This window comes from Apteryx rowi, unplaced genomic scaffold, assembly GCF_003343035.1.
Source record: "Apteryx rowi isolate R43461 unplaced genomic scaffold, aptRow1 scaffold_811, whole genome shotgun sequence".
In the NCBI taxonomy this organism is placed as follows: domain Eukaryota; kingdom Metazoa; phylum Chordata; class Aves; order Apterygiformes; family Apterygidae; genus Apteryx; species Apteryx rowi.
Window position 1 is genome coordinate 105,874 of NW_020451107.1, and position 27,540 is coordinate 133,413.

General features: G+C 40.0%; 1 protein-coding gene across 1 annotated transcript in view; it reads left to right on the forward strand.

Moving 5' to 3' along the window:
- Positions 1 to 27,540, forward strand: part of LOC112977271 (potassium voltage-gated channel subfamily KQT member 1-like) — a gene marked incomplete at its 3' end in the record, with an annotated part of 113,674 nt that overhangs the window by 24,973 nt on the left and 61,161 nt on the right. Inside the window, 2 exon segments of the mRNA XM_026089415.1 lie at positions 9,426 to 9,516; positions 26,683 to 26,809. Of these exon segments, the coding sequence (XP_025945200.1) occupies positions 9,426 to 9,516; positions 26,683 to 26,809 (218 nt within the window).

Below are 27,540 nucleotides of genomic sequence, written 5' to 3' on the forward strand. Positions count from 1 at the left end.
AACCACCCAAACTTTTGGTCAATAATTTGGATATTGAAAAAAGAGAACACCAACAATTGCACAAACACTTCTGTAAACGCCTATCCTCCTTAATCCCTAGTCTCAGCTTTCTGTATTTTCACCACAGGTTACACCGAGTTCATCAAAATTCTTCCATCAAGATGACAGGCATTGCAGGAGGTGGTATGTGTGATGGTTTCTTTTTGTCACTCCGAAAGTAAGAGTTTCTTTCTGATGTTCTTTTGTTAGTGTAGCTGCTCTAGAATGGATTTCTCAGGGAGCAGAAAGATCAGGGCTACTCCATGAGAGGGAGTGAAGGAGCAGTAGGGAGGAAGCCGACGCAGGAAGGGACAGTCCCCATATCAGCAGGCCACAGCACCAGGGCAGCAAGGATGGTGGGCAGAGCAGGCTGCTGATAACAGGGTCCGCTGAGAACTGAAGACAAGGCAAGGTGAGGAGGCAGGGCCAGGCACAGGACTGAAGACGAAGTGCCCCTGACATAAGTCAGGCTCCATGCGGGAAAGAGGAGCAGAGGCAGGGCTGGGCAGAGGTATGTAGCTGGGGCAGGCACTGAAGGCCTGGGGCTGAACTGAAATGGAGCTGCTGGGGCATTGGGCAGGGGAGTTGGTGGAGGCCCCAGGTGGGGCTGGTCAGGGCCATTAGGGCCTGTGAAGTGCCCTCCAGGCCCTGAGAGTTGTGCCAATGCCTTCAGGGATGTGTGTGCACCAGCGTGGTTTGTGCATGGGCTGTTGTTCTTCAGGGGTGTACACAGCCCTTTTGGCATGGAGGACCCACCCCTCAGGAGTGCATCTCTAACCCCAGGCAACTGCTGGGGTCTTCCTTAAATATGCGGGAGCAGGGTTGTCATGGACTTCTCTGCCTGGCTGAAGTTTTGACTCTCAGTGGTAAAGCTTTTGGCATACAAGGTCTCAGACCTTTTCTCTCCCCCACTGTTGTTTGCATCTGTTTCAGAGGCATGTGGGAAGAGGCTGTATCTGTCCCAAGGTGGCTGCGCAGCCTGCTGGTCCTGCAACCTTGTCACTGAGGCCCATGACACTGGGCAGGTAGTCATCTGTTCTGCTGGGGAAGCAGTGCCAGCGTGCTGCTAACAGCTGGGCTTCCTGGGGCAGCAGGCTACAGGGAAGCAGAGTAGATCCTGTAATTCAGTGATGGGGGAGCTCTTCTGGGGGAAGCAAGGTCCAGTGTCGCTGGATCCTGTTGGCATTTCAGGTCACCCATGCCTTTTCCTGAGTGCCTGCATTGCTTTGTCTTCTGGGAGGGAGAAGATGCAGGTGTGAATCTTAGGCTCAAGAGAGCTACAAGCCCAGATGCCTCACTTCTGGTCACATGTGCTAACTGTGGACTCTAGCATAGGAAAGGAGACCAGTCTCATCTCCCTGCTCTGCCTGTCCGCACAGGCAGCTGTTGCTGCTTCTTCAGCATAGTGTAGATGACACTGCAGCCAGACGAGAACTGAGATTTGGAGCCCGCCTCTTTCTGTGTTTCAGGTAGAGCAGGAGGATTCAGGGGTTGCGTAGGCATGAGACAGGCAAAGGCCCTTGACATGATGGTAGTAGTGGGGGTAGTCAGTAGCAGCTACGGTCCCCAAGGGAACTGGTATACAGCTAAGGGAGGCAGTAGTAGTTTTGAGGCTTTTGCTCTTGGACATTAGTGTTGAAGGTATTTAGATTTCCTCCTACGTAATTTTTGACCTGGGCATTGGCCACATATTTCCTGTGACGTACAGTGGCAGCTGAGCCCTGGAAATCTCTCAAATGTATTTAAAAGCTACCTGCAAGTTATGTACTCATGAACATGACAGTATATGAGTGTGGTGGTCTGGATCATTCTTCTCTTCTACAGCATGGCAAGGTCATCCCTCACATTGCATGGATTTTCCTTCATCTAGATTATTTCCTTTTCCATTCCATTCCCAGTATATTTTGAACATGACTCCAGGACCACCGATTTTTGTTCTAGGTTAGACAGGAGAACTATTTTAGAAGCCCAAAAGGAGAAATGAGCTAGAGATGGTGGGAAGGGAAAGTTGGGTGCAATAGTCCTGGGAAGCAGGTTCCTGTGAATGTGGCAGGCCTGTGGTCAGTGTGTTGCCTTTGGTATGTGAAGAAGCCCTAAAGGGATGTGGCAGGAAAGGGAGCAGTGAGTGTCCTGGAAGTGACATGCCTGTGCCAGTTGTGGCAGTGGAGGAGAGCTGTTGGAGGGACTTTGCCATTGCTGCCTGTTCGGCCCAGCCTGGTGGGTAGATCTTGGCCTAAGGCACTTTGGTCTTCCTTGGAGGGGCTGGAGGCAGGCTGGTGGGGAGGAGAGCTGGTGGCCCTCTTGCACTGAGGGCAATTGATGGCTTCCTCTTCCAGGGGGGACCTCAGCCATGGTGAGGTGTTGTGACAGGGTCCATGCCTCTAGCTCATCCAGCTCTCTTGGCTTGTCTTGAGGTGGATTGGCTTGGACAGGTTGCAGGGCTGCTGCAGCCTGGGGGAGGGCAGCTGCTTTGTCCCACCAGGTTTTCCCCACCTTCCTCATCCTCGTCCTCCCTTGCATGTCCTTCCTCCTCTGCTGCAGTCGCTCTGCCTGACTCACTGGTGCCAGAAACCTGTGCCAGGCAGGCAGGGGCAGCCTGATCCTGGTGAGCTTCTGCCACCACCGGTGGCTCTTCTGGTAATGACTGTGCAAGAGGGTGAAACAGTGACCTTATGGGTCGCTGGTGACATCAGAAAGCCCTTGTGATGTCATGCATGGCTTGGTGCCCACCCCAAGGAGGGGTCTTGTGGGCTGAAGAGAGCCCTGCTCTGGAGGGGCAGGGGCTCCGATGGGCTGAGGGCTGCTTTCTGGGGACGATATCTGTGGGCCTTTTTGCTCGTCAGAGAGCAAGGCTGCTCCTGTGCCAGGGGAAGCACACCCAGCCTCACCACATGGCTTGTGGGCTCCAGCCCCCTCCCCATCCTGGGGATCTCCAGCAGGATGGCTCCCAGGGTGTCTCTGCCTGTCCCATAGGCACTGTGGAGCCCCAAGGCTGGGCACAGTGCTCCCAGCACAGTCTCACGAGTGCCGAGCAGCAGGCAAAGCTCACTTCCCTCGATGTGCTGGCCACACTCTTACGCCTTGGGAAATGTTGAAAAATAAATATATGTGCTAACCTGGCTTCTCAATATTGTTGAACTTAAGAAATAACCTGTCCGTTTGTTAATTCTGAAAAGTATCTATTCATTTTTTTTCATATAGCCTTTCTGGTAAGAAGTTCTTTTTGTTCATTTTCTCTTGCATCGTGCTTTCACCTTGACTTAAGATACTAAACCTCCTACTCTGATCATTTGCAACTCCCTCTTCTGAGTTCACAGACCACACTTTATTTGTGTGGCTCTCCTAATGTATTCTGCCATGAAGCTAGAAAAGCAAAAAATAAGTGAAAAATCCTCATATTTATAGAGATGAAACAATGCTTTTCTACACCATTCAGTAGAGTGCAGCACTGAAACTTCTGATTTAATGACAAATGAGCTACTGTACATATGCAAAGAAGTGTAAGGCATGTTGTGCACAGACTCATTTGGGACTTAAAAGTAATATAGCCCTGCAAGCACAGATTTGCATCAGATCATATCATAATCTGTTGCTTAAGGGCTAAAGAGTTGAGGTACAGAGCTGTGTTAACACAGATATATTTCATTTATGCTATATGAATGGCTTGAACATGGATGGGACCAGTACTGGTATAGCTGGTATTGTCCTGAAAGTTTCTTCAGCAGTCTTCACTGGATGTTATGGGCAAGTGCAGTGACTTCTACCAGTATAGCTTTATCCTATTATTTCAAATTTGTTTTGCATCTCTATGACTAAGGCTCAAATAAATAAATTCCAGATTGCAATTAACATTCCTCCAGTTTTGCAGGTGCAGAAACTTTGTGGCAGTACACTTAAGTTTCATATTATTTTAGCAGGTTGTAATCACAGCCTATATTTCTGCTATCTTTTAATATGAATTATAATTACATTACAAATAAGTCATTAAAGCCTATTGAAGTGCACAAGGAAACAATTTTTTCAAAAACATATTCGGCACACTTCCATATTCATCAGATTATCCCGTTAAAGTGCAAGAATGCACAGCAGAAGATGTATGGAGCAGTTATATAACCAGTTAACAGATACCATCCTTCTGCTTTCAGCTGAAGGAATTGATTTCTTGGCAGTGATTAGGAACTTGGATAATCCATGTTAAAGGTCAGTCTTAATAGCATGGATCAGCATGGGTAAATACTCAACAAGGAAATGCAAAGTTTATTCAGGACAGTCATGCACATCAAGTTCTATCTACTACTCAAGCAACTCAAGTATTAATGGGGCTCAAATCCTCTCAAATCTCTGTGGATAATAATGACAGAGTTGGTGGCTGAGCCATTCCAGAGCCATATGAATGGAAGTAGGATTTTTTTATACCTCCAAATCCAGTTTCAGGCTTGAACAGAGTCAGCTGTTGTCTGTCTGGCAGGTGAGGAACAACTGTCTTTATTTGATTGTGTAAGCACTTAGATGCAGTTGACCTGCAGTGTGGACCAAGCATAGCCGTTTATGTGAATGGCATTGTCTTCAGTGTTCCTTATTCTCTGTTCAATGTTCCTGAGGACACTGAAACATTCTCAAAATCTGAAATATTTCAGTAAAAGGAAAGGGAAAGGTGAAGAGCCCTTAGCTGTGTTTTCATAGTACTCCTATTCTGCAGTTTTACTTGGTTCTAGTTATGGTTTAAATGTGCTGCATAAAGAATATTGCCCAAGTTTACCCTCCATCTGAGACAAACATGCATTTTGGATGTTTCTGTACACATATAATTCTTTGCAAATGTTAAATAAAAACTTTCTGCAAATCGCTGTATGGCGGATGAGTTTTGCATGTCACACTGGCTGTGCAGCAGTATAGCAAGTTCAGCTGGAAGCATCGAACTGGAGGGAAACTTGGGATGAATTTATTATCAGCAACAATCTGAGTGGCAGTGCCCTGAACAGCTGTAGGCTTTAAAACTGGAATTATTGCAGAGGACCTTTTGGGCGCAAGGGACACCTCTGTGATCCTGGGAAGATTTGAATTCTGGATTTTGGTATAGTCTGTCAAAACACTTCATGTGTCAGCTTCTGAAGTATCTAGGACCAGCCAATATTGGAGAAGTGACTCTTGGGTGAAAAAAGACTTTCTTTTGAGGGCAATCGCTACATTCTTTTCAGAAACAACTCAAGCTGAGTCATTGCATTCAAATGTGAATTTTACTTTTCAGAAGTTTCTCTTGGCTAGCAGTTTTCAGAGCTGAAAATGGGTGTGTGATCTGTTTAGCATTAGAAACTCTAAATGTAGTGCAGGTGCTAGAAAACATTCCCAGCATGAGAGAAATGAAAACCTTGCTTCAAAGCTAATGTCAGGGCCCTGAAGGCACTAATAGGCCTTAATTACCCTAAGCAGCCTCACCTGGAATCTCCACACCTGCTGCCCATTGCCCTATTTAAGCTCAGGCTGGGATACCTACCTCCTCTCTAGGCTATGCTGTATGTGTGTCTGCAGTGCACTTCTGTACTTGCTTCTGTTTCCTGCAGTGCTAGGTTATTGATGGGACTTCCTTGCTGGCCCATGGACCTATGCTGTAGGTAGCTTTGTTTCTAGTCCTGTCTCAGTCCTTGTCTCTTGGACAGACCTTGGACCTGTGTTACAGTCCTGTTCCTGACTGGGCTTCCTGAATGGCCCCTGGACCTGCCTTGCTGCCTCACCTTGTGTGATGGCTACTGAATGGTTGAAGGATCTGGTCACCCTCACCACCCAGCCTTCCTCAGGTACAGCAGGACTGTGAAGTTTGGTACCTACCTGTGCTGTTGCCAGCCTGGGCTCCTGGTTGCCCTCCCTTGTGGGAAGAGTAGCCCCGCTCTCACTGCTCCCTGGCAGGTAATTGCTTTGTTAGGAAGCATAAAGTATTGGTTATTGTAATGACTCTGATAAATTTTAGGTTTTTTACTAGTGTAAAGCGATTCTTCTTTGGAATTCAAAACTTGTGTGTTTTTATGTGGGTTACTAAAAGAACTTGATGCTAATGAATATTGTGTTTAAACAATTAGTCAATGTGATTATACTGGGCCTGAAGTAGTGAATTTGGTCCTAAGAGCATGCTTTGCTTGTTATATCTATTGCTTCTATTCTAGATTTATTGTTCTTGTGCTTGATGCTAGGATGTGAAGAACTAAGTCTTCTCCTGTGCTCACTAACAAAAGTTTGTCATTAGCGTTTATTGTTGCGATGGTTTGTAGAATTAATGCAGCAGAGCTCCTCAGCATAAGCCACTATGTTATCGGAAACTTTGCAGACAAGTCTGTCTTTGTCCTCTTCACTACAGCTAAAAATGTGCAAAGGGGACTTGATTCAAAGATAATTGAAGAGATCCCCATAATCAGGAAAATCAAATATACTGGGAGTTTAATCTACTTTGCTGGGAGTAAAACGTACTCTCTCTTTTTTTGGAAATCCTGAAGTAGTATTCTAGGACAGGCATAATCAAAGTCCTTCCTATACCATCACCATCAGAGGTTTTTTGCAAGATTTGCATAGTGTCATTGATATTGAGTTTCATTTTTTTAAAGAAATATTTGTAGCAGATTTTGAAGATCATTGTGACATAAGATCATGGAGTAATATGATTATATTAGTAAACAGGAAGACTGTATGGGATGCTGGGACTTGAGGGTGTTGCATGGAGTATAGAAGTGATAGTCTCTTGCCTTTCCCATAGATGATAATTCTCAGTGTACAGATTCTGGGTGATGCTGTGTTCTAGCTCTGTTCCTAAACATGTGACATGAAGGACAGTCTTTATCAAACTGACTGAGCTCTGAAGCAGTCTTGCTAATAGTACAGAAGAAAAAATCAGCAGTGATGGTTTCTTGTTTTGATTTGTTTGTTTGTTGATTGAGGTGCCTTTTGAGACATACAAAGCAGAGTATTTTGGCCCTCTGACTGTATCCTGTGCTAGTTGTCTTTTTGTTGTTTCCATTAAGGATCCTGAAACCAGCTGACTATGGCAATGCTGCAGTCAGTTTGTCTCAGAACAGGTCAAACAGCAATACTCATGTAGGAAGAAAACAGGCTTATGATACACCTAGATTAATTAACATGAAGTAAAATTAGCCTTTGGTGAGGCCTGTGCTGAAATGTAACATCTTTATAAGAGTAAAGAGCAGCTTTTTAAATAACATATAAGTGTAAGCAGCCTAAATAATAGGATCAGAAACATTCAGGTTGGAAAGGATCTCAGGAGCTCTGTAGTCCAATTTGCTGCTCAAAACACGGTCAACACTGAATTTGGACCAGGTTGCTCAGAGCTCTGTCCAGTAGGGTCTTCAAAACCTCCAAGGTTGGAGTTTTTTACAGCCTTTTCAGTGCTTATTTTCTTCAAATTGATTTCCTCCCTTTTCTGCCCTGATATCTGGTTGGAACTTCCTGGTTTCAATTTATGATCAGTGTCTTTTCTTCTGCTTTGCACCTCAGTACAGAGCTTGGCTCCACCTTTTCAGTCACATCCTTGTAACTACTAGGAGGCTGGTGTTAGGTCCTCCCAAAGCTGGTCCTCTTTCCAGGTTGAATAAGTCCAGTTCCCTCTGCTTCTCCTCATAGTTCAGGTGCTTCAAAACCTCACCTCTGCTGAACTTGCTCTAGCTTATCAACATATTTGTTGCACTTGTGGGGAGCAAAACTTCATGCATAATTTCAGATGTACTCTAATGAAGTGGAATAATCATTTTCCCTTGCTTTATTGTTGCTACAGCTCAGGATGCTGTCATCCTTCATCTCTGCCAACAAAACTTCTGGGTCCTGTTTAGCCCTCTATACACCAGGTGTCCCCAAGGCCCCTTTCAGAGCCACTACACAGTAGCCAGCCTGATGCATGGGTTTAATCTGCTCCGTGTGCAGGACTTAACATTTGTTCATGTTGAATTTTACGGGATTCCTGTTGGCCTATTTTTCTAGCCTGTTTTGGGGGCCTTTAAATAGCAGCTTTACCTTCAGGTTTATTGACTGCACCCCTGACTTGGCATCATTTGTGGACTTGAGGTATATTTCCTCTCCTCTTCTGGGACATTGACAAAAACACTAAAGAGGAGGAGTTCCAAGGTTGACTCCTATAGGACTCTGCTTGTCACTGGCCTCCAGGCTGGACATGGACTTTGCCCTTCGGACAAGCTCTTCCTCAAAAAAAAAAAACAAAAAAAAACACATGCAAAAACTAAAGCACACTAAGTGTTGTTGATGTACTTATGTTTGTGTGCTGAAATCTCATGATTTTAATAGTGCAGCCACCAGGGCTGTTAGTCTGTCATTTGCTCTGAAGTTTTTGAATTAGCCTTTGCAGTGGTGTTTATCTTATTTAGAAGGATTTCCCTAGGGGATAGAAAAGTCTCCCTACATGCAGGACTGTAAGGTTTTATTGCTGGTTTGAGAATTCTGGAGTTTAGGTACAGACTCTTGATGTGAAAATGGAGGAAATGACAGCTGAAAAAGCTAGTATGCAAGAGGGAATGTTTCTGGTTGGTCAGGTGAAGAAATCTCAATTTTTCTGTTTTCTGCATGACGTTAAGAAATGGTGAAAATTGTAGTGCAAACATATCTGAAATCTAGCATTCTGGTCTGTCCATCAGAGTTCTTCATAAAGCTTTTATATTCTTCATTTGATTAAAAGTTTAGCATGCTACCAATGGTGCAGATATGACTGAGATATTGTATGCATTGTAGTAGTGGGTACTCTGCCAATCTTTGAGGAATTAATCATCCAGAATTCAGTTACACCTTTTTTCCCCCCAGTTCTTATGACTTTTCAATTTTGCTTTTCAAACTTTTTTTTGGAGGGGGAGAGCATAATATGTTTTGACACCTCTGGATTTTTTTTTAAATGGTGATACTAAGAATATTGTGGTAATAGCTGTTCATTCTATATTTATGTATGTTTTGAATTTATGGAATGCAGTTAATGCAACAGTTATCACTGGAGTGACAATCAGCAACTTTAGTGAAATGTCTCAGTCTACTATAATTGATGTTATCAAATCTGACAGCTTTCTATTGTGGTACATGTTATACAGCTGTCAATGGCTTTACATGAAGCATTCACTATGACAAGCTTTTTTGAAATTATACTTGATAATGTGACTTACCTATTGATTTAATAGCATTCAGCCTTTCTATCATTTTATTCCTTGTCTCAAGTCATTGAATGCAAAACTATGATGTTCAGAGAATGCTCTCTGCTGGAGTAGGAAGAACAAACTGATTAAACACAAAGTACTTGTGATGAAAAATACTGTATGAATAGGAGAAGTAACACTAGATTTAGACTTACAGATCAACTGGAGAGACCACTAAACTATTTTTTCTTTTTACAGATTTCTCTTGGTGCTGACTTGTTTAATATTCAGTGTACTGTCTACTATAGAACATTATTCTGAATTTGACACAGGGACCCTTTTCTGGATGGCAAGTGAACTTTTTTGTGAAAGACTAGTTGGTTTGACTAAAACTAAATTGCTTTATATGAACAAGGGAAGTATCTTAGAAGTCCTCGTGCAAAGTATGCTACCAAGGAAATTTAAAATGTTACCTGCTTTCATTTAAAGGAAGGTAATAGTTTAATAGGCAGGATTATTTTCCAGATATACAAACTAAGAGGATACTCAATAGACTAACTTTTTTTATAAACTTGCTTTTCATAAGGTATGAAACTTTACCCAGTAACTCTTACAATGGGTGCATGGTGTTCATCAGTCTCATGCAAAGTGGAACAGGATATTCCATGGGCAGGAATGCATTTTTACAATATACTTTTTCCTAAGTCTTATGGTGAAAATTGGCCAAGATTTATACTCTTCAGAAGTATCTGAATCCCAGGGGTAAATAATTACTAGTAGACTAATCTATCAGTATGTAAGTCGGGAAGGAATGCACTTCTGTGCATCAGAGGTTTGGTTTTGAAGTTGGTGCTTTTTAGCTGTTGCTGCTGTTAGTGAGCCGCCAGTGTCTTGGGTCCTTCTGGAGCACACATTAAGTTGTATACTTGGTGTTTCGCAAAAGGATAAAGTCATTCTGTTGCTTTCCTGAGATCTGTTTTCTTGCTCTTAGGATCTGAAATAGTCATTTAAACAGGTGTTGCAACAGAAAAATTTGCCCACTTGGAGTTAGATATAGGTTGCTTATCGTTTTTTTTTGGTTTTGTGCTTTTTTTTTTTTTTTTTTTTACAGTGGCAAGGGATCTTTTTTTCCACTGGTCTGAGTGGCTAATTTAAGGTTGAAGTGTACCTGATCCCTGCTACTACTCCTGAGCTAAGTCTCTTAATGTGAATTCACATCTAGCAACCATCTGTAAGCAACTGCAAAATACATATGAAGTCTTGAAGTGTTATTATGAAGCAGGTGAGAAATAAAGACAAGTAATTTGCATGAGGACCCTAGAGACCCCTAGCCCCTCTGTTTCCCCCATGGTTCCCCTTTTTCCCCAGAAATTTAAGAATGGAAATAAAGTAAACTTGATAAAAATAGAGTAAATAACTGTACAACAGTTCACAACATCTGGTTTTCTAGCCTTTCAAATCCTCTGATCTTAAGGTGTGGTGATCTCAATCTTATTTTATTACTACTTTTTTTTTATTTGTGAAGTGGTGGCTTCTATTTTGATGGATTTTGGTTTTCCAAAATGTGGTTTTGAGCTGCTCGTTTGTTTTCCTGTGGCTCAGCCTCCATTAGGATACATAGCCTTTGTGCGCAATTGACTAAGCCGTCATTAGGTTCCCCGAGTCATTTTGGGGTTCTGATTACTGCTAATTCTGTAACAAATGTGGCCTGGCCCTTAGGCCATGCTCAGTGTCAAACAAAGTGCAATACTGTCTGTTGTACAGGCTTCTTGGACTTCCTTCTCAGAGAATGCAGAGTAATTATAGCTCAATTTAACTATAACCAGAAATGGCAATAGGGACAAAGATTCAATATTTAGCTGCTTGTGCAGACACATTATTGTAGAATTTAAAAAAAACTAGATGAAGATGTGTAGTTCACATCGTGTCTGCATAGAATTGCCAGCTATTTTTAAACTGTCATCTGACAAATAAATCATATGTGGCCAGTGACATTGCTGAAACAATTTCTTGGCCACCTTCTGTTACAGCCCTACCATGCAGGATACCTCTTCTGAATTTATTTTCCCTCCCTGCAGTTGCCTTAGCTTCCTTCCTAGAAATGGCCAGCACAAAGGTTACTGTATTGCTAGCTACTATAATTTCACTTACCTAGAATGGATGTGTCTTAAAACCTGTGTGTCTTAGTTTTTGTTCTGAAATAAATTCACTTAAGTTACAGCACCTGAAAGGTTGCTTTTGAAGCTGGACAAATTAGATTTTTCTTGTAGCTGTGAGGTTCCCTGCTTATCTTGTAGCTAAATGGTTAAATTCCTGTTTAGAGAACTTCTTTCTCACTTTCACCTGTAGAAATTTAAAACTCCATCTCCCACTTTACCCAGGAAAGTGTTAACCCCACTGAACCATAGTATTGGGGATCATTACTCTCTTACTTTATCACCTCTGTCCTTATACTTGGCATCATAATTGTGTATTTGGAGAACCAGGGAGAGTTCCTTTCATTAAAACATGGGAAAAAAAAATGCATATCTATTCCGTCTGCTGTGCTGCTCTGCTCTCTTGAAATTGTTTGAGAGGTGGAGACTGCCAGTATGGTAAGAAACAAAATTAGATCAAAGCATCGATTGGATCAAGTACATAATGAAATCAACTGTTCCTTCATGCTTTAAAGAAGCTGAAAATTCTTTTCACAGCCCTGTTTGTAGCTAGTAAATAGTGGTATGCTGTGCTTGTGTTTTCCTATTTGGGGAAAAAATTGTTTTTCATTATATTGAGCTGAATTAAGAGTTGAAGGGTTGACCTCAAAATTATAGTGCTGAAAGTTGATAAGATCTGACAATGGGGATAGCATTTAAGTGTCTGCATTTCCTCTAGAGAGGATGAGATATGCCAAATACAATTTTGGATAATCTGTGTCACTGGGAGAGAGAAGACGCACTAGAAACAGAAGTAACTGCAGATATGTACTAAGCCACTAGTGAGTTTTAAAGAGTGATTTTTTTTTTAATGTTCTTAGTACAAAAGGGTGTTGTAAGATAGGTTTCACTCCCAACAAGAAATTATCATCGTCCAGACAAACTGTATGAATAAACCAAAGAGGATAATGCCAAGGAGAATCAGGAAAGCCTTCAAAAGCAGAGTGTTTGTAATTTGAGTGGGAAAAGGGGGCTGAAAAAGCAACTGAAGGAGCTTAAAGTGTGTGTGTGGGGGGGGGGGGAAAGGCAGGTGGGCACTGACACAAAAACACATTTCTTCCAAATGTTTGAAGACTCAAGTGAATTTTGGAGAAAAGTGACTCTTTGGCCTCCTCCATTTGAATGGAGGAGGACAATCTGTTGTCTTTGAGACATTAAAGATGTGGCTTAGCCACTGTTTCCAACACAGGCTGATTGCATGGCTCCACAAATGCTGTGAATTGTCCCATGGTCCTTGCTTGGTCTTAAAGGGAACTTCTGTTCTTTGCATTTTTGCAGAAAAGACATGCTGCAAATATCAATTGGATCAGCAGTGTGGTAACATGAGGTTACTTCTGTGGTAGTAAGACTGGTGAAATTGTCCTGAACTTGCAAATGCAGTCAGCTGAAGGAGGGTTTTTAAAGAAAATTTTCCCCCCTCATACTATGAAATACTATGCATATTCATATCAATGCACTTAGGCTTTTTGCCAGCTCTGTTTGAGATGATTTAATTTCTTTATGATAAAAGAAAATGGTATGATCTTTAATTCCTGGTTGTGTTGTGTGGTGTGTGTGCCCCCCCNGCTGGAAAGTGAGGGAAGTGACAGTGGCACTGGCAGAGTGAATCATGCTGATAAGCAGCAACAGAATAGATGAGGAAGATTTTTTTCTTTTTTTCAGTAAGGTCATGAGTTTAGTTTGGACCTTTTAGTGTCCATCTATAGCATATGCCTTTCCAAATTTTCCACCCCTTCAGTCTTTTTAAAAAAAAAAAAAAAGGCCCTACAGGACCAAGCTGTTTGGCAATTGTTTTCCTTAATGCTTATTTTGAGCTAGGCCTGTTGTGGTAAGCTGGGATCCTTATTAGAAAGGACTGTGAAGGAAAATGGAATATATAGGAGTGGCTTAGGAAGTGATTTTTATGCTCATCCTGCTGAAAATCAGGAAATGCGCACTTTCCTAAAAGTATAAAGCCATAAATGAGAAAAACAAAGTTAAACAAAAGGTCAGGGACTGTTTCATCATCTGACTCACTCTGACTTGGGCTATACATTTTCTGATTAAAATTTGTTTCAGCTGGAGTATGTTCTATGGAAACAACTGTTCTTAATTTAAAAGTTACTGTAGACAGAAAATGTGTTGCAGTCCTGGATGAGTTATTCCAGCTGATAAATTTCTTACTGTTCTAAAGTAAGTTTAGTCTGCATATCTCAGCTTTACAGATATTCAAGGAAATCACATTTTTTCTTTGCTGTGCAGATTCCAACCTTACTCAGCTTTGGTTAGATTTTTGCCCAGTGTCTGTCATGATTTTTCTTTCACTTAACTTTTTTGGATGTTTTATCTATTAAATATAAGCCTTTCTTATCAAAGCAGCTGGCCATAAAATGACTGGTTTCAAATAATTAACATATATAAATGATGTGTATATTTGTCCCTAATTTTTATGGCTCTTTATTGGATGCTGATACCAGTCAGGAATGGATGTATTTAATGAAATGTCATATTTGTTGTTTTGTTGTACTCAAGAAAGCATCACCTCAAAATTGTTAAGCATGGCTATGAACACTTTTCAAAAAGCACATTGCTATGCCCAGCTTTTATTTAGCTGCAACTCTATATAGCTAAATTATTGTATTAAATATTTTGCTGCTTTTTAGTAAGGAGTAGACTTTCAACCACTGGTCTACACTAGTAATAATGCTTCCACTGAGATTTATCATAAACTTGACTGAAAACAGAGTTAAGCCAAACAAAAGAGTGGACCTGGTAGGATGTGTTGGACTGGTTGTAGAAAAAGCCTTCTCTTTGATATAACTTGATAAGTACTACTTGTTTGTTGTCTGTTATAGTTGAGCTCCGGAGTTAGTGGTCTTTGTCTTGAATTTTCAAGATACTTGCAGAGAAAAAGCTTGGAATTTCAAATATTGGCTGAAAGTTTGCCAGAGTTCTAGATAGGGATATGCAGATACTTTATTGGATTTAGATTTTAGTCCTTTCTCCATCATACTTTGCTTCAAACTGCCTCATCCATGAGTTCCTCTCTCCTCCCCTCCCCCCCCCCAAAAAAAGCACTGTACAAACCTGCCTCCCTGCCTGATGGTATCTGCATCTTATATTGATTCTTGGAGTCATGTTATGCTGTGTTATGCCATTTCACATTGTGTTATGGAGTGTCACAATGTGATGCAATGTAACATGATGTGATGGAACATGTGGCAAAGTAAAAAGGTCTAACGGCACAATGGAGTGGAATGCTCCAATGCACAACACCCTTCTGTTTTTCAGTAGCTGCACTATCCATATACACTTTAAAGTCCTACAAGCTGTAGAGAATTAGAAATCTAGAATCTCATTTAAAACTTGCAAGTGCCATGCACTTTATTATTGTGGTTTAGAGCTCTCTGTAGCGGTTTTAGGAATATTACTGTGGCTGCTTCCATTGAAGGATACTTGTTTTGTAAAAGTTCTGTTAGATTAGATGCTGAATGGCTCTTTTGAATGAGAAAGGGAACAGAAGGTGCTCTTTGCTTCTGAGTACTTGATTTGTGTAATGGATGTGTTGGTAAGTAGAATAATCAGATGTGCTAGCCCTTGTTAGCTGTGTAACTTCAAGTCTTGGTTAAGTGGCTTCTGCTCTTGAGTTTTGCCACTTAAAGTAACAGCAAAGCTATATAGACATAAATAGAACCTGCTAGGCTTTCTCTAACACTGCTGACATGGGGTAGTGATACCCCCCAGACCTGTCTTGAAGGAATTAAAGAAGGTGTATCTGAGTATCTGGAGCAGGTGTCGGTTCATTGTTTGTGGACTGATATGAAGTATGGAATTTTCTTGCCTATAATCTCCAATAATCAAATACAAGATCTCAGTCAAAGCCCTCCTTACCTCTTTCATGATATCCCAGTTGGTCTGGCTATGTTCTGCCTTCTTTTTCCAGTTCTTGTGTTGATCTTCCTGTGTTTGGAATAACCTTTTTGTGCCTGTGTACTTTCTCCTTTGATTCGTATTCCCTTTGTTAAAACACTTGCATGCAATTTATGAATGTCATGCTGTCCTTAGAACTGGAACACTCTGACCATTCTCCCCTCTTCTTCCTCTTAATGTAGGGGTCTAGTTTTTGTTATATTTGAGAACTTAGATATGCTTATTATTCCTGAAGGAGGAGAGGGGAAGGATAAACATGTGCCCACAGTGCAAAGCATCAACACTCAGGGCTTTCGAACTTGCATATCTTGATCATGCTGACTCACAAGCTTTTTAGTTTTGGTTTTTCAAAAGCTCATATGCATACCTATTATGGAAAGGACATGCTGATCATACAAAGCTCTGTGCAGGTTTAGAGAGCTTCTCTATTTTGGAATATGTTATTATCAACAGCCTAATGATAGCAAGACTTGAAGATGGGTTGTATCAAGAGACATATTAAAAACTACACCTTTATGAGGAAATACTGCTGTTAGAATGAGCACAAATGTCAGGCACAACAGTCCATGAAACTTGTGACTTTGTACATGAATGCTAGCTTAGGTGTTATTGATGCTTCTGCAGGACTGTTTTACACTGCAGCTGCAAATTATGGGGATGAAATGTAGACCGGTATTTCTGCCATGTCTTGCTCTGATGCCTTTGCCTCTTCTGGCACACTCTCTTCTTGCTTCCGCCTTTCCTAAGCCAGATAGTACTTCATATTGGCATGTTCAGCAAGTAACCCTCATGTTTCTCCTGGAGGCCTGGGACAATCCACAACAATCCCTATCAGCTCCTGACCATCATTTAACCTGTATTTTGCCAAGCCAGCTCTATGCTGTATAACAACCTTGTAAAAGAAGCATACATGTGTTTGGAAGACTGTAGGGTTTATGACAAGAAAATGAGTAGTCACCATTGATTCCATTTTGAGCCTTTTCCAGCTGAGGAATGATAAGTCTGTGGATCAAGTTTCAGGAACATTTCAAGCATCTGTTAACTGCACTGGAAAGGCTGAATTGAGTTTTATCATGATTTCACTCAAATGCATTGCTATTTCATGGTGACTTAAGCAAGGCTTGTGTCATTTTAAGAAAAGACTAAGGAGGCACTTATTGCATCTTTCTCTTTCTGATGGGAAGGTATAGAAAAGGATCAGACTCCTCTTGGAGGTGTGTGGTGTTAGGACAAAAGATAATGGCTGCAAGCTGCAACAAGGGAAGTTCAAATTAGATATTGGAGCAAAAAAAAAAAAAACCAATCTTCACTGTGAGGCTAGTCAGATACTGGAACAGGTGCCCAGAAAGTGGAACCCCCCCCATCCATGGGGATGTTCAAAACTTGACTGGATGAGGTCCTGAGCAACCTTGTCTAAACTGTCCCTGCTTTGAGCTGGGGGTTGGATTCAAAGACCTCTGGAGGGATCTAGCTTACTGATTCTGTAACTTTGGAACACCCTGTACAGGAAGTTGGTCTGTTAGACGTTCTAGATTTCTTGGAGGACCTGTTGAGCAATGAATTGACCCTGCATGAGGGAAAGTATAGCCTCTAAATAAAATAGTTCCTAAATCTAGGAAATTACAGCTGCCACTTCTTATACTGGTCTGAGGGCAGCTTTGAAGATTTTCTTGAGGACAGCCAGTGAATTCACTGTCAAGGAAGATTTTAGACTCTCTAGAGTATGACTACTTAGAATTAAGTGTATAAGCTTGAGTTACACAACAGCTGTTGTGTTATTGCAATTATCAAATGTATCTCAGGACTTGTTAGACAACATGATACTTTTTGGCCCCAATACATTGTCAAGATGTATAAAGCTATGTTCATGGATTGAATGGCAGATCTCAGAGGGTTGTGACCAGTGGCACAAAGTCTAGCTGGAGGCCTAGAGCTAGCATTGCACCCCAGGGGCCAATACTGGGTCCAGTCCTGTTCAGCTTATTCATCAATGACCTGCCAGATCCTGTTGAGTGAAGCTGCTTGCCAGCCACATGATCCTCAGCCTGTATTGTTGCAAGGGCTTCTTCCTTGCATTTATCCTTGTTGAATTCATGAGGTTCCATTGGCCTGTTCCTCTGGCCTTTCTAGGTCCCTCTGAACAGCAGCCCTGCCTTCAGGCATATGGACTGGTTCTGCCCAGTTTAGTCATCAAATGTGATGAATGTGCACTCCACCTTCTCCAGGTTACTGAGAAAGGTGTTAAACAGGGCAAGTCTCAGGATATACTCTGGTGGTGCTCCACTGGTTGCTGACCTCTGGGTAGAGTATGACCTGCTAACCTCTGAGACTGACCATCCAATCTGTGTTACCCAGTTGTCTAGTTGCCACTCATCCAGGCCATAATACCCTAGTATGGATATAAGAATATTGTGGGAGAAGATCTCAAATGTCTTGCTGAAGTTGAAGTAAATTGCATCTACTGATTTCTACAACACAAATCTAGTCACTTTTTCACAGAAGGCAATTGGATTGGTCAGGCATGATTTATCCTTGGTAAATTAACTTTGACAGTTCCTGATTTCTGCCTTCATATGCCCAGAAATATTTTTCAAGAGGACCTGCTCCATGACTTTGCCAAGGATTAAAGTGATGTGAACGAGCCTGTAGCTTCCTAGACTTTTTTAATCTTTTTGAAGATGGTTCCAACATTTGCCTTCCTCCATTTGTTGGGGACCTCCCATGCTCTCTGACCTTTCAAAGATAATTGAAAACACCCTTGCAAATGACTCTAGCCAGGGTCAACCATTGTGGTCCTATGGACTTGTATGACTTGTTCTCTCAAGCAATCTGATTTGATCTTTGTCCACTGTTGGTTGTTCTCCTCTTTGAACCCTGTCTTTAAGAAGAGAAACCTGGAAGTCCTTGTTGAAGACTGAGACAAAGACAACACTGAGCCTCAGTGCTGTTTGTATCTGCTGCTGCTAAATCACCTGCCCCTTTGAGCAGAGTTCCCTGTTTAGCCAAGCTGATCTTCAAATTTATCTACTTGTTTTCCTAAGTAACATGATGGCCTGTTCTTGCTAGCTTTCCTGAGTTTGTTGGCCCTTTGCATTTGCCTTCCATGAGAGACACCTATCAGTTCCCTGAAGTACTGGAAGTCTGTTCCCTTGAAGTGTAGGGTTTGTGCTCTCTTCAGGATCTGGAGTGCTGCTATTTCATAGTTGCCTCAGCCAAGGCATTGTCATTGGTTATCGCATCCCCAACCCATATTTCCTTGTTAGTGAATAGCAGACCTAGCTGTGTTTCATTCCTGTTGACCACTCAGCACTTGTATCTAAGTGTTATTCCTGAAAACCTCTAGAAATCCCTTGTATTGTTGACATTTCACAATGTTGCCTTTTCAAACAGGTGCTGGGGGATTAAAGTCCTCCATAAGAACTATGGTGTGATCCAGAAACTTGGAGCTGTTTAAAGATTGTTTTTTTTTTTTCTCCTGACCAGGTGGTCTGTAACAAACTTCCACCCTGATGTCACCTATAGTGGCTCTCCTCTGGTTCTGATTTGGTGCACTAGGTGCTGCAGAATCGGAACTTACCATTCTGCCAGAGATCATGGTAGTTCAGTGATTAAGATTTAAAGTGTAGGAGTACTTACAGTTGAAGTTCTCATGGAAAATATTTTTCTTAACAAAAAAGGGGGGGCAGGAAAGATGCATGGGGAAATACTCAGCTTTTGGCAAACATGGAGTATGTCCATCTGTTTTTTTTTAGGTTTCCCTCATTGCTTTACTTCCATTATGTCCCAAACTTTAATTTCCTCATATAAATAGTTATAATTGTATTCTACTGTAAGATGATTCTATTGAAAAAATATTTTGGGAAAGTTGCAAAATTTTTTTTGTACAGGCATTGCTGCCAAGAAAGCAGGCTTTAATTTTTTTAATGTTTTAGTAATTTGTGTGTCACTTTTGATTTGTAAATGGTATCAAGTTTTTTAAGGGTATGGCATTAAAAAATAAACTATAAACTGGCCCAGGTGTAGTTCTTCCTGTGAGGGTTAATATTTTGAGTGCTTTCATTGTTGGTCATATATTTTTCTACCAGAAGAGGTCACCATAGTAATTTACAAGAGACAGATTTTTATTTTTATTGTGAATGATCTTGCAAAAAGATGGTTTCTTAACTCATGAGAGTAAGTGAATTAGCAAATACTAATTGTCCTGCTTTAAAAACAAGAAAAAGTTTAAACATTTTTATTGTACAAACACTTTTTACATAGTAAGAATATGATGCAAGTCATCAGTTCCTATGATGACACTGTTATAGGTGAAGGGAACAATTTTTAGTTTTTATGTCTTAGTGTTAATTACTTTTTTAATTCAAGGATACAGAGTTTGTTCTTGACTTTGAGAAAATAGACTACTTTTGCTATAAAGCATGCTGATGTGTTTAATATTGTAGTCACTACAATTGGAAGGTAGGAGGGATAGGAAATATTGTTACTTATCTTCTGGTCCATTCAAATTTACAGCGGACAATCTAACTTTGAAATCACTGCCATGTTTTCTGGCTAAGCAGTAATGGTAAAACTTTATAGGAACTGATATACTGAATGGGATAAAAAAAACTGAGTTGAGTGTTTTATCTCCAACAGTGGTCAGTATTCAATGCAATAAGGGAATATTTTTCTTACCCACTAAAAATAGTGAAGGGCTTCTGAGTCTTGGTGTGCAGTGGTGCAGGCATTTTTTTTTGGGGGGGGGGGGGGCTGCTCTCACCAGGGATCACTAGATGCCAATGCTGTTCCCTTTTTGGGTGTTTTCCTACTGTAGTTGTCTCTGGCTTATGGGATAAGACCTTCAAGGACATATGCTGTCCTAGAAGCTTTCTCAGCAAAGCCACAAGATAGAAACAAGCCCAGTGTATCAGCTAGGATCACCACCTGTGTTTCAGCAGGGCTGGATCCTGGAGTCCAGGGTTTTTTTCTAGATGAGCTCTGCTTCTGTAGCAGCTCTTTCTTTGGGAGATAGGCTTTATGCATCCACTTTCCTCTGTTTTTCATTGCTGGCAACAACAGCATATCTCACAAATGCACAAAGCCCTGTGGTTCCCAGCAGAACACTACTAGAAGGTGCACAATACATTTAAAGGCTATTTTCAGATTCCTAACACCATCATATTGTAAACTATATTGTACTGCCCTCTCTCATTGCTAGCAATACTCATGCAGTGACTACAATTAGCAAGTAGCTTTCATTAGCACTCCTCTTTTTCCAAATCCTGCTGGAGCAAAGGCTCAGGTGTAAGATTAGGACTTCCCAGATCAGCTGTGCTTAAGCTTTTCAGGAGAGAAGCTCTGTGCTGTGACTGTATTTAGGAGTTGGGACTTAAGGGGAAGATATCATGAAAGAGTTTTGGGTTGCAGATGGTTCACATTGTTTCAGCTTTCCTGAAGTCACTGCATGGTTTTGGTTTTATACAACAACTTGGAACTGGATGGCAACTCAATTTTCCAAGTACACATTTTGCAAAGAAGGCTTACCCTTCCTATCTGTAGAGGAGGAGTTCAATTGTTTTATTTTTTCTCTGCTCTTGTCCCTCTCTCCCTTAAACTATTTATTCATATCTTAAAATGCTGTGTCATCTTGAATCTGTCAGAGAAGTAGAAATAAGGCTGGGTGTGGCATGTACCCTTAATTTATTCTCTCTGATTAACTGTGAACTGCATGTGTTCTTACAGGTTTGAAGGTTTTCCCCAAACCCCATCAAAGCAATTGGCTTTAGAAAGTAAAAATGGTGGAGTCTTTACCAATGTTCTGCTTTTGTGCTGGTATATCAGGCTAAATCTGTCCTTTGACACACTGCATTAGCACTTATGGCCTGCTCCATGTTTGATTAATGAGGGTGAGATGTTGATTATCTAATACAAGTTCTCAGCTGGTGCTCCTGCTGCCCTTACCAAGGCAAATTATTTCTGATAGATGATAATGGAATTCTTGTATATGGCATGCAGAGTATGATTATGTCCCATAATATTTAGTGGGATTTTGTGGTATTTGTGTAGTATGTTTTGCTTGTGTAGCAGTAGGCATTAAGAGGTACCAATCCCTTAAAGAACTGACAGGTAAACTAGCTTCAGGAGAAATGCACCATTTATTTTATATTATGGAATGGTCAGATACTGTTAGCATAGAATACATCTGAGTAAAAACAACGATTTGACTGCAAGCTTGCTTGATTTTTTTCATTGCTGGTTTTCCTTTGTAAATCTGGGAGAGAAGAAAAAAATTAAAGGAGCATCCTTGTTTGCTTCTGAGCTTCATGTTGGTGTGTGGGAAGATTAAAAAATAGACCAGGAATATTATATTTTAATATGAAATTTTATTAAAGTAGACCTGGAATAATTGTTTCATGCATTAAATGTTTAAAAACTGGCAGTGCAGAAGTCTTTCAACATGGTCCATAAAATTAAGTTCTGCCTTAAGTGATCTGTTGAGTTGCTACATTTTTTTCTGAAATGAAATATAACTATCCAGGTATTCAATGTGAATTATGATAGAACTATTCTCATGGCTTATGTTATCTTGTAGATTGCCCTAATGCAGTACAGAACATGTTGTGTTGGCTGATTGCTGTGTACTTTTCAACTGTCTAAATAGAAATCATTGTGAAATACATATAGCTAAGAATGAATAACAAACCAACTCATGATGCCTTTAGTTGTATTTTACTCATTTCTTACTCTAGCTCTATAAAGTTTTCCCCCTACAGCGGTTTTCAGGATGTGGCCCAAGAGACTTGGGAAATATTTCTTTTATGGGAGTGAGAGGAAGATGAAGAGGTACTGATAGGATTTTTCCAATTCTGATACACTCCCAAATCAAAAAGGTTAAGAAACATGTATGTGATTATTTACCATTCCAAAGTGGACATTCAATTTGGATAGGTTCCATTCCAACAGTAAAGCTAAACCAAAAAAAGCTAAACCTCCATACTGGAGGTGGTCTCTTCAGCTTGAACTTCATGACATGCTGATGAGCAACTTTATTCCTGTAGAGCAGTGGTAGATCTAGAGAAAAATAACCATCTTAGGGCACTGAAGACCTTGAATCTCCTTGATTCATTGTTTACTTGTTTGCCTAAATATTATCTTTCCAGATTAAGCAATTCTGGAAAGTCCTGCTCAAAAATAGTGGAGAGTACAGTTAACTTTTTTTGCAGAAAAAAAATTCTGCCTTTAAAAAAAAAAGCTTCCTCTGACTCTACCCATGTCACTTGAATTGTAGTTGTCACAGGTAATTTGAGTAGTGTACTATGTGCTTCCCTCAGCAGTATACAACTTCATCCTCTATAGAAGTAGCAAACTTTGGTAAGTTGAAAGACAAAGATACTCCTGATGTGAAGTCAGTAAATTCAGCATACGTGTCAGGTGTGCATACAAACTTTTTAAAGAAATGTTAAACAAATTCATTTATATACGAACAGACTTTCAAATATTAAGTGCTTTGTTTTTGTTTGAGAGAGAAGCCTGAATAAACTAATGATGCTACAAGACACTCAGCAAAGTTGCACCTTTTCCTTGTATAGGATATTTTTGCACATACAATATTTGTCATCTTTATAAGAGCAAGCATGATACTAGGAAATAAATATTTTCAGTATCATAGGTTTTCACAGCTTTTGAGTAGCTATTAAGCTAATCAGATTGCTAAATTGACATTTTCAACTCTAAGGACTGAAAAAACTTTGAAGACAGGTTATCAGATTAAATTCTGGACATAAGCATGTGTGCAAACACTTGGACTATTAAACCTTTATGCCTGCTTCTAAGGCTTCATTGTTTTGAGCTGACATTCCTTGATTGAATCTTCATGAGCACACACTATTCATTTAGCCATCCCACTTCCTCCTTCTACCCAAGCACCTAAATATTCCAATAAAAAAAGTGAAGAGAGCCTTGTGTGTGCTCTCCACCTAAAACACAGCTGCAGCTGAGAAAATACTTGTCTTTCATGTGTGTGCTTTAATTGCTTCAGCTGAACCCCTTCCCTTCTCCTGCTTCCCCCATGCAGTTACCCATAACTGGGCTGGAACATATTGTGAATTTCAGGCTATATATTTAATTTTCATGCATTCATGTATATAATGTTCATTTTATCTGTTAATGTGAGCATTTTTCTGTTTGGTCATCAGTGATGCATGTAAAAGTTGACAGCCTTTCCACAGAAGTTTCTTATTTGAAAATACATTATTGAACTAGATAGTGGTGGAAGTTATTTGCATATACATTTCCCTTTAAGCTTATTTTGTTCTTCATCTTTTTTTATAGAATGGAGTTAAGAGCAGTATAAACATGATTATGTATGTTTCTGATTTATTTTGTGTGACAAAAGATTATGCAATGGCCAGACTGTACTTAAGAAAAAGAAAAATACAAAGTTGCAATGAACTTAAGGACTTCCTTTTACCTGAATGGTCAAAATATTATAGGTGTATGTGTGGTGTGGGTTGGGTTTTTTTTCCTCCCTCCTCCAGGGGAGGCTGCACACTCAAAACTGAGCGCTAAGTAGAGCAGCCAAGGGTATTTCTTAGCTATACTTTGATCAAGCCTCATTTTGCTTTTATTTTATGGAGATAAAGGTTTGTTCCTACTGATTACTTTTGGTTTTGACTTCATTGGAGTTCATCCCTGGCTTTCTGTTGATGCCAAATGAATGTTTTCTATCTTTCAATAGAAGTATACACAACAGCAAAACAAGCTTTCATAATCTTGCTTTTTGAGGGTGGTGGGAGGGCCACCTATGGAGCTGTGATGTTTGTCCAGTTTCCATGTTCTTTTGGTCTTTGGCCTGTCTGAGACTGCCAACAAATATGTTAATTGCTGTGATTTTTTTTAATGTGGACATTTTGTCCAGTAAAAAAATGAACTGAGATCCATAATTAATTTTAAATTTATGGAAGAGGTTCTTCCTTTCTCCTTCCTGATAATTTATTTTGCCTTCAGGTGGACTGTGCAACCTTACTGACTTCAGCAGGGTTTCCTGTATGTAACCAAGATGGGTTCTTGTTGATAGTTAAAATAAAAACATAGTTTGTGCAATTTGCCTGAAGAATAAAATACAGACCAGAATATAGTTTTAATTCTAGGTTTTTAAAAGTGCCCTTAGAGGGTCATCAAGGAATATACTAACTCTAGGAAGTCTTTTGCTTTCTCAGTGCTTATCTTGTTGCTTCCCCTCTACAGAATTTTTCAGCTAACTGACCCAGCAATTCTAATGCACTGTTTCTATGGAAATAATTTTTCAACTGATGTTAATGTTGCCTGTTAGGTAGGACACTGAATAAGCTGCTACTGAGGAGGGGAAGCATGCTTTTGATGCAGTTAGATAGCAATTCATATGAAAACAGAATTGCCATGGAAATCTTCCCTTTTTCAAAACATATGGTACCACCATTATCAACAATCACATAAGCTATGCTTCCTAATTGTTTCTTCCTCTAAGACTCTGAGCAAATGTATTTCTGAGGGTGAGCTCAGTAGAGATATCCATTATAGTTTGCAGCTGAGGACATGGAATGGTTTGATTTAGAAATGTTCTTCCAGTTCAAGGCCTGGTACTGTCTTTCTGCCTATTTACAGAGAGAAGTGCTCACCACTTTAGTCTGTTGCAAAGCTTTAGTGCTGTTCCTCCAGTAGGCCCATAGGGATATGATGATCTGCTTCCTTCGATGGAAATAAATGATCCTTAATGAGAGATGTAAACAAATTTCACTGAGTGACACCAGAAATCTGCTAAAAATGTAAATAACTTAGTTTTGAAAGATCTCTGAAATGCAAGAATTGTTTTGCTTTGAAGATTGTTCTTGAATTGTGTTTGGAAGACTGGATATTGTGCTAGAGTGAACTTTCATTTGGTTTTCAGACAGCACAGACTTGGAAGAAGTATCACATGTAGCAGCTCTAGATATATAATTAAAGTTTTGGTGAATCTAAGTTTCAGTAAACTGGGAGCTAATTTGTTGTGTATACTGTGCTTCTGCCTTCAAACTGTGCTGTAAAATTTCTTAGCTTTCTACTAATCCATGTTTTTAGTGAGGCTGAAAGTACCATGAGAACAGAGGAAAGATTGTGCATATTTCCTTGCTTCTCGTTCCAGGCAAAACAGGGAGGTGGAAGTGAATACAGAAATGTTAACTTTGTTAAAAATCAAAATTGGGGTGAGGGTTTGCATATTTAGAGTGGTGGGGTTTTTATTTATTTTTATTTTTTAACCAAACTGTTTTTAGCTTTGAAATGTTTTGGTCTTTTTTCAACCATTCATAGCATCAGTTCTAAAGATGTTATTGGTTTTCTGTGAAAATTGTGATTTAAGTGTTCTCTCTTTGGGTGCTTTAGAAATCCCCAGGTGCAGAACGCAAGTATGTTTAAGTTAAAATACAAATATTTTCCAAAGCTTTCATTTATATAGTAGGTGTTTGACTCTGAGTTACTGGATACAGTTTGGGTTGGAACAAATCCTAGAGGTTGTATTTTGGTTGTGCTAGCATATTGCAATGGCGAAGGAAGGAAGGAGCAAAGATCTCAGCAAGTCTGTCCATGTTGTGGTCCTCAACTAATCTGGTTTCTTTAGAAGAAGTATCTCCAAAGTGTATGGATTCTTGGTTACATACTACTGATGTAGAATGCAAATAGCACTATAGAGGGAAGCAATATTAAAATATAGATTGTTAATTTATTTTAATTCGCTGCATGTTCTTGCACATACAAAAGTTGACATTACAATTTGTTTTTATATTTATAAATTGTTTCATGGTATTAAAATGCTTCATATACTTGCTAGTTTTAGGAATGAATATGCTTCTAAGCGCCTTTTTTTATATATTTTTAAGGTCAGTAAATAAGCAAAGGAAGAGGAGTATTATCTTTCCCTAGAACATACATTTTCCATCTGACTATAAGGAAAAACTTCTTGACTGTGAAGGTGCCAGAGCACTGGAACAGGTTGCCCAGAGAGGTTGTGGAGTCTCCTTCTCTGGAGATATTCAAAACCTGCCTGGATGTGATCCTGTGCAATGTGCTCTAGGTGACCCTGTTTGAGCTAGGGGGTTTGAACTAGATGATCTCCTGAGGTCCTTTCCAACCTCAGCCAATCTGTGACACTGATAGAAAGGAACTTAAACCTTCCTTTTATTTGTGCAAAATCAAATTCAGGATCAGGTTATATCTCCCTTTGATATACTGGCCAGCATATGCATATAAAATATGAACAGATGAGGCACAATCCTTCTAATTGAAGGTGCTTTTTTGTCTCCACAAGCTTTTATTTATATTTGTTGCAGGAATAAAATCAGGTGTTCAAATTTGTCCATCTTAAAAAAAAAAAAAAAAAAAAAAAAAAACCTGAAAATTTCTCCTTTTAATCCTGACAGAAAATAGTTCTGGTCATGTTTTTTGGTGCTGAATATTTGGTCCGATTGTGGTCTGCAGGTTGCAGAAGTAAATACGTTGGCTTCCAGGGAAGGATATGTTTTGCCAGAAAGCCAATATCAATTATTGGTAAGACTTAAACTTTCTTTGCTACTCTGTTATCATTCACTTCAAATAAAGATGTAATCTACTGCAGAGAATACACTTCAAGCCTGAGCTATGTCCATCACTCAAGCATTTATGTTTTGTCAGCTTATGCAATTATTCCTTCTCTTTGGATTGCCAGAACTACACATTTAAAATATGGCTGTGAGACACAAGAAGGCCCTCAGCTTAACATGATGCGACAAGGATCATGTGGCGGGGACTTTTATTGGTCATATAGATGAGCCAGGAGCTGGCAGGGAGGCCAAACCTCTTGCCTTGTCTCCTGGTGTAGCAGTTTGGAATTCATGAGGTTTTGGTGTTTTGAAAAAGGATGAGATGGGCCAAGTGAGAGGTGAAAAAGCAATAAAAAGTGTTTTATTTTTCATATGAAAAGCATGTTTGAGCCCACAAAATGAGAAGCTTTGTGTTTATCTGGCATACTGAGCATTCATTTGTGGTGGACTATCTGCTATTTGTCTATGGTACTCCAACTGTGATCTACTTATGACTCTGACTGCAAGAATGTCTTACCCAGAGGTAGGATAGTCTTTGTTTTTTCAGATGTGTTCATCTTCCATAGCAACTGATCTGTGGAATAGTTGCATGCAGTATAAAGATAAAATAGATAAAATAGATAAAATAGATAAAATAGATAAAATAGATAAAATAGATAAAATAGATAAAATAGATAAAATAGATAAAATAGATAAAAT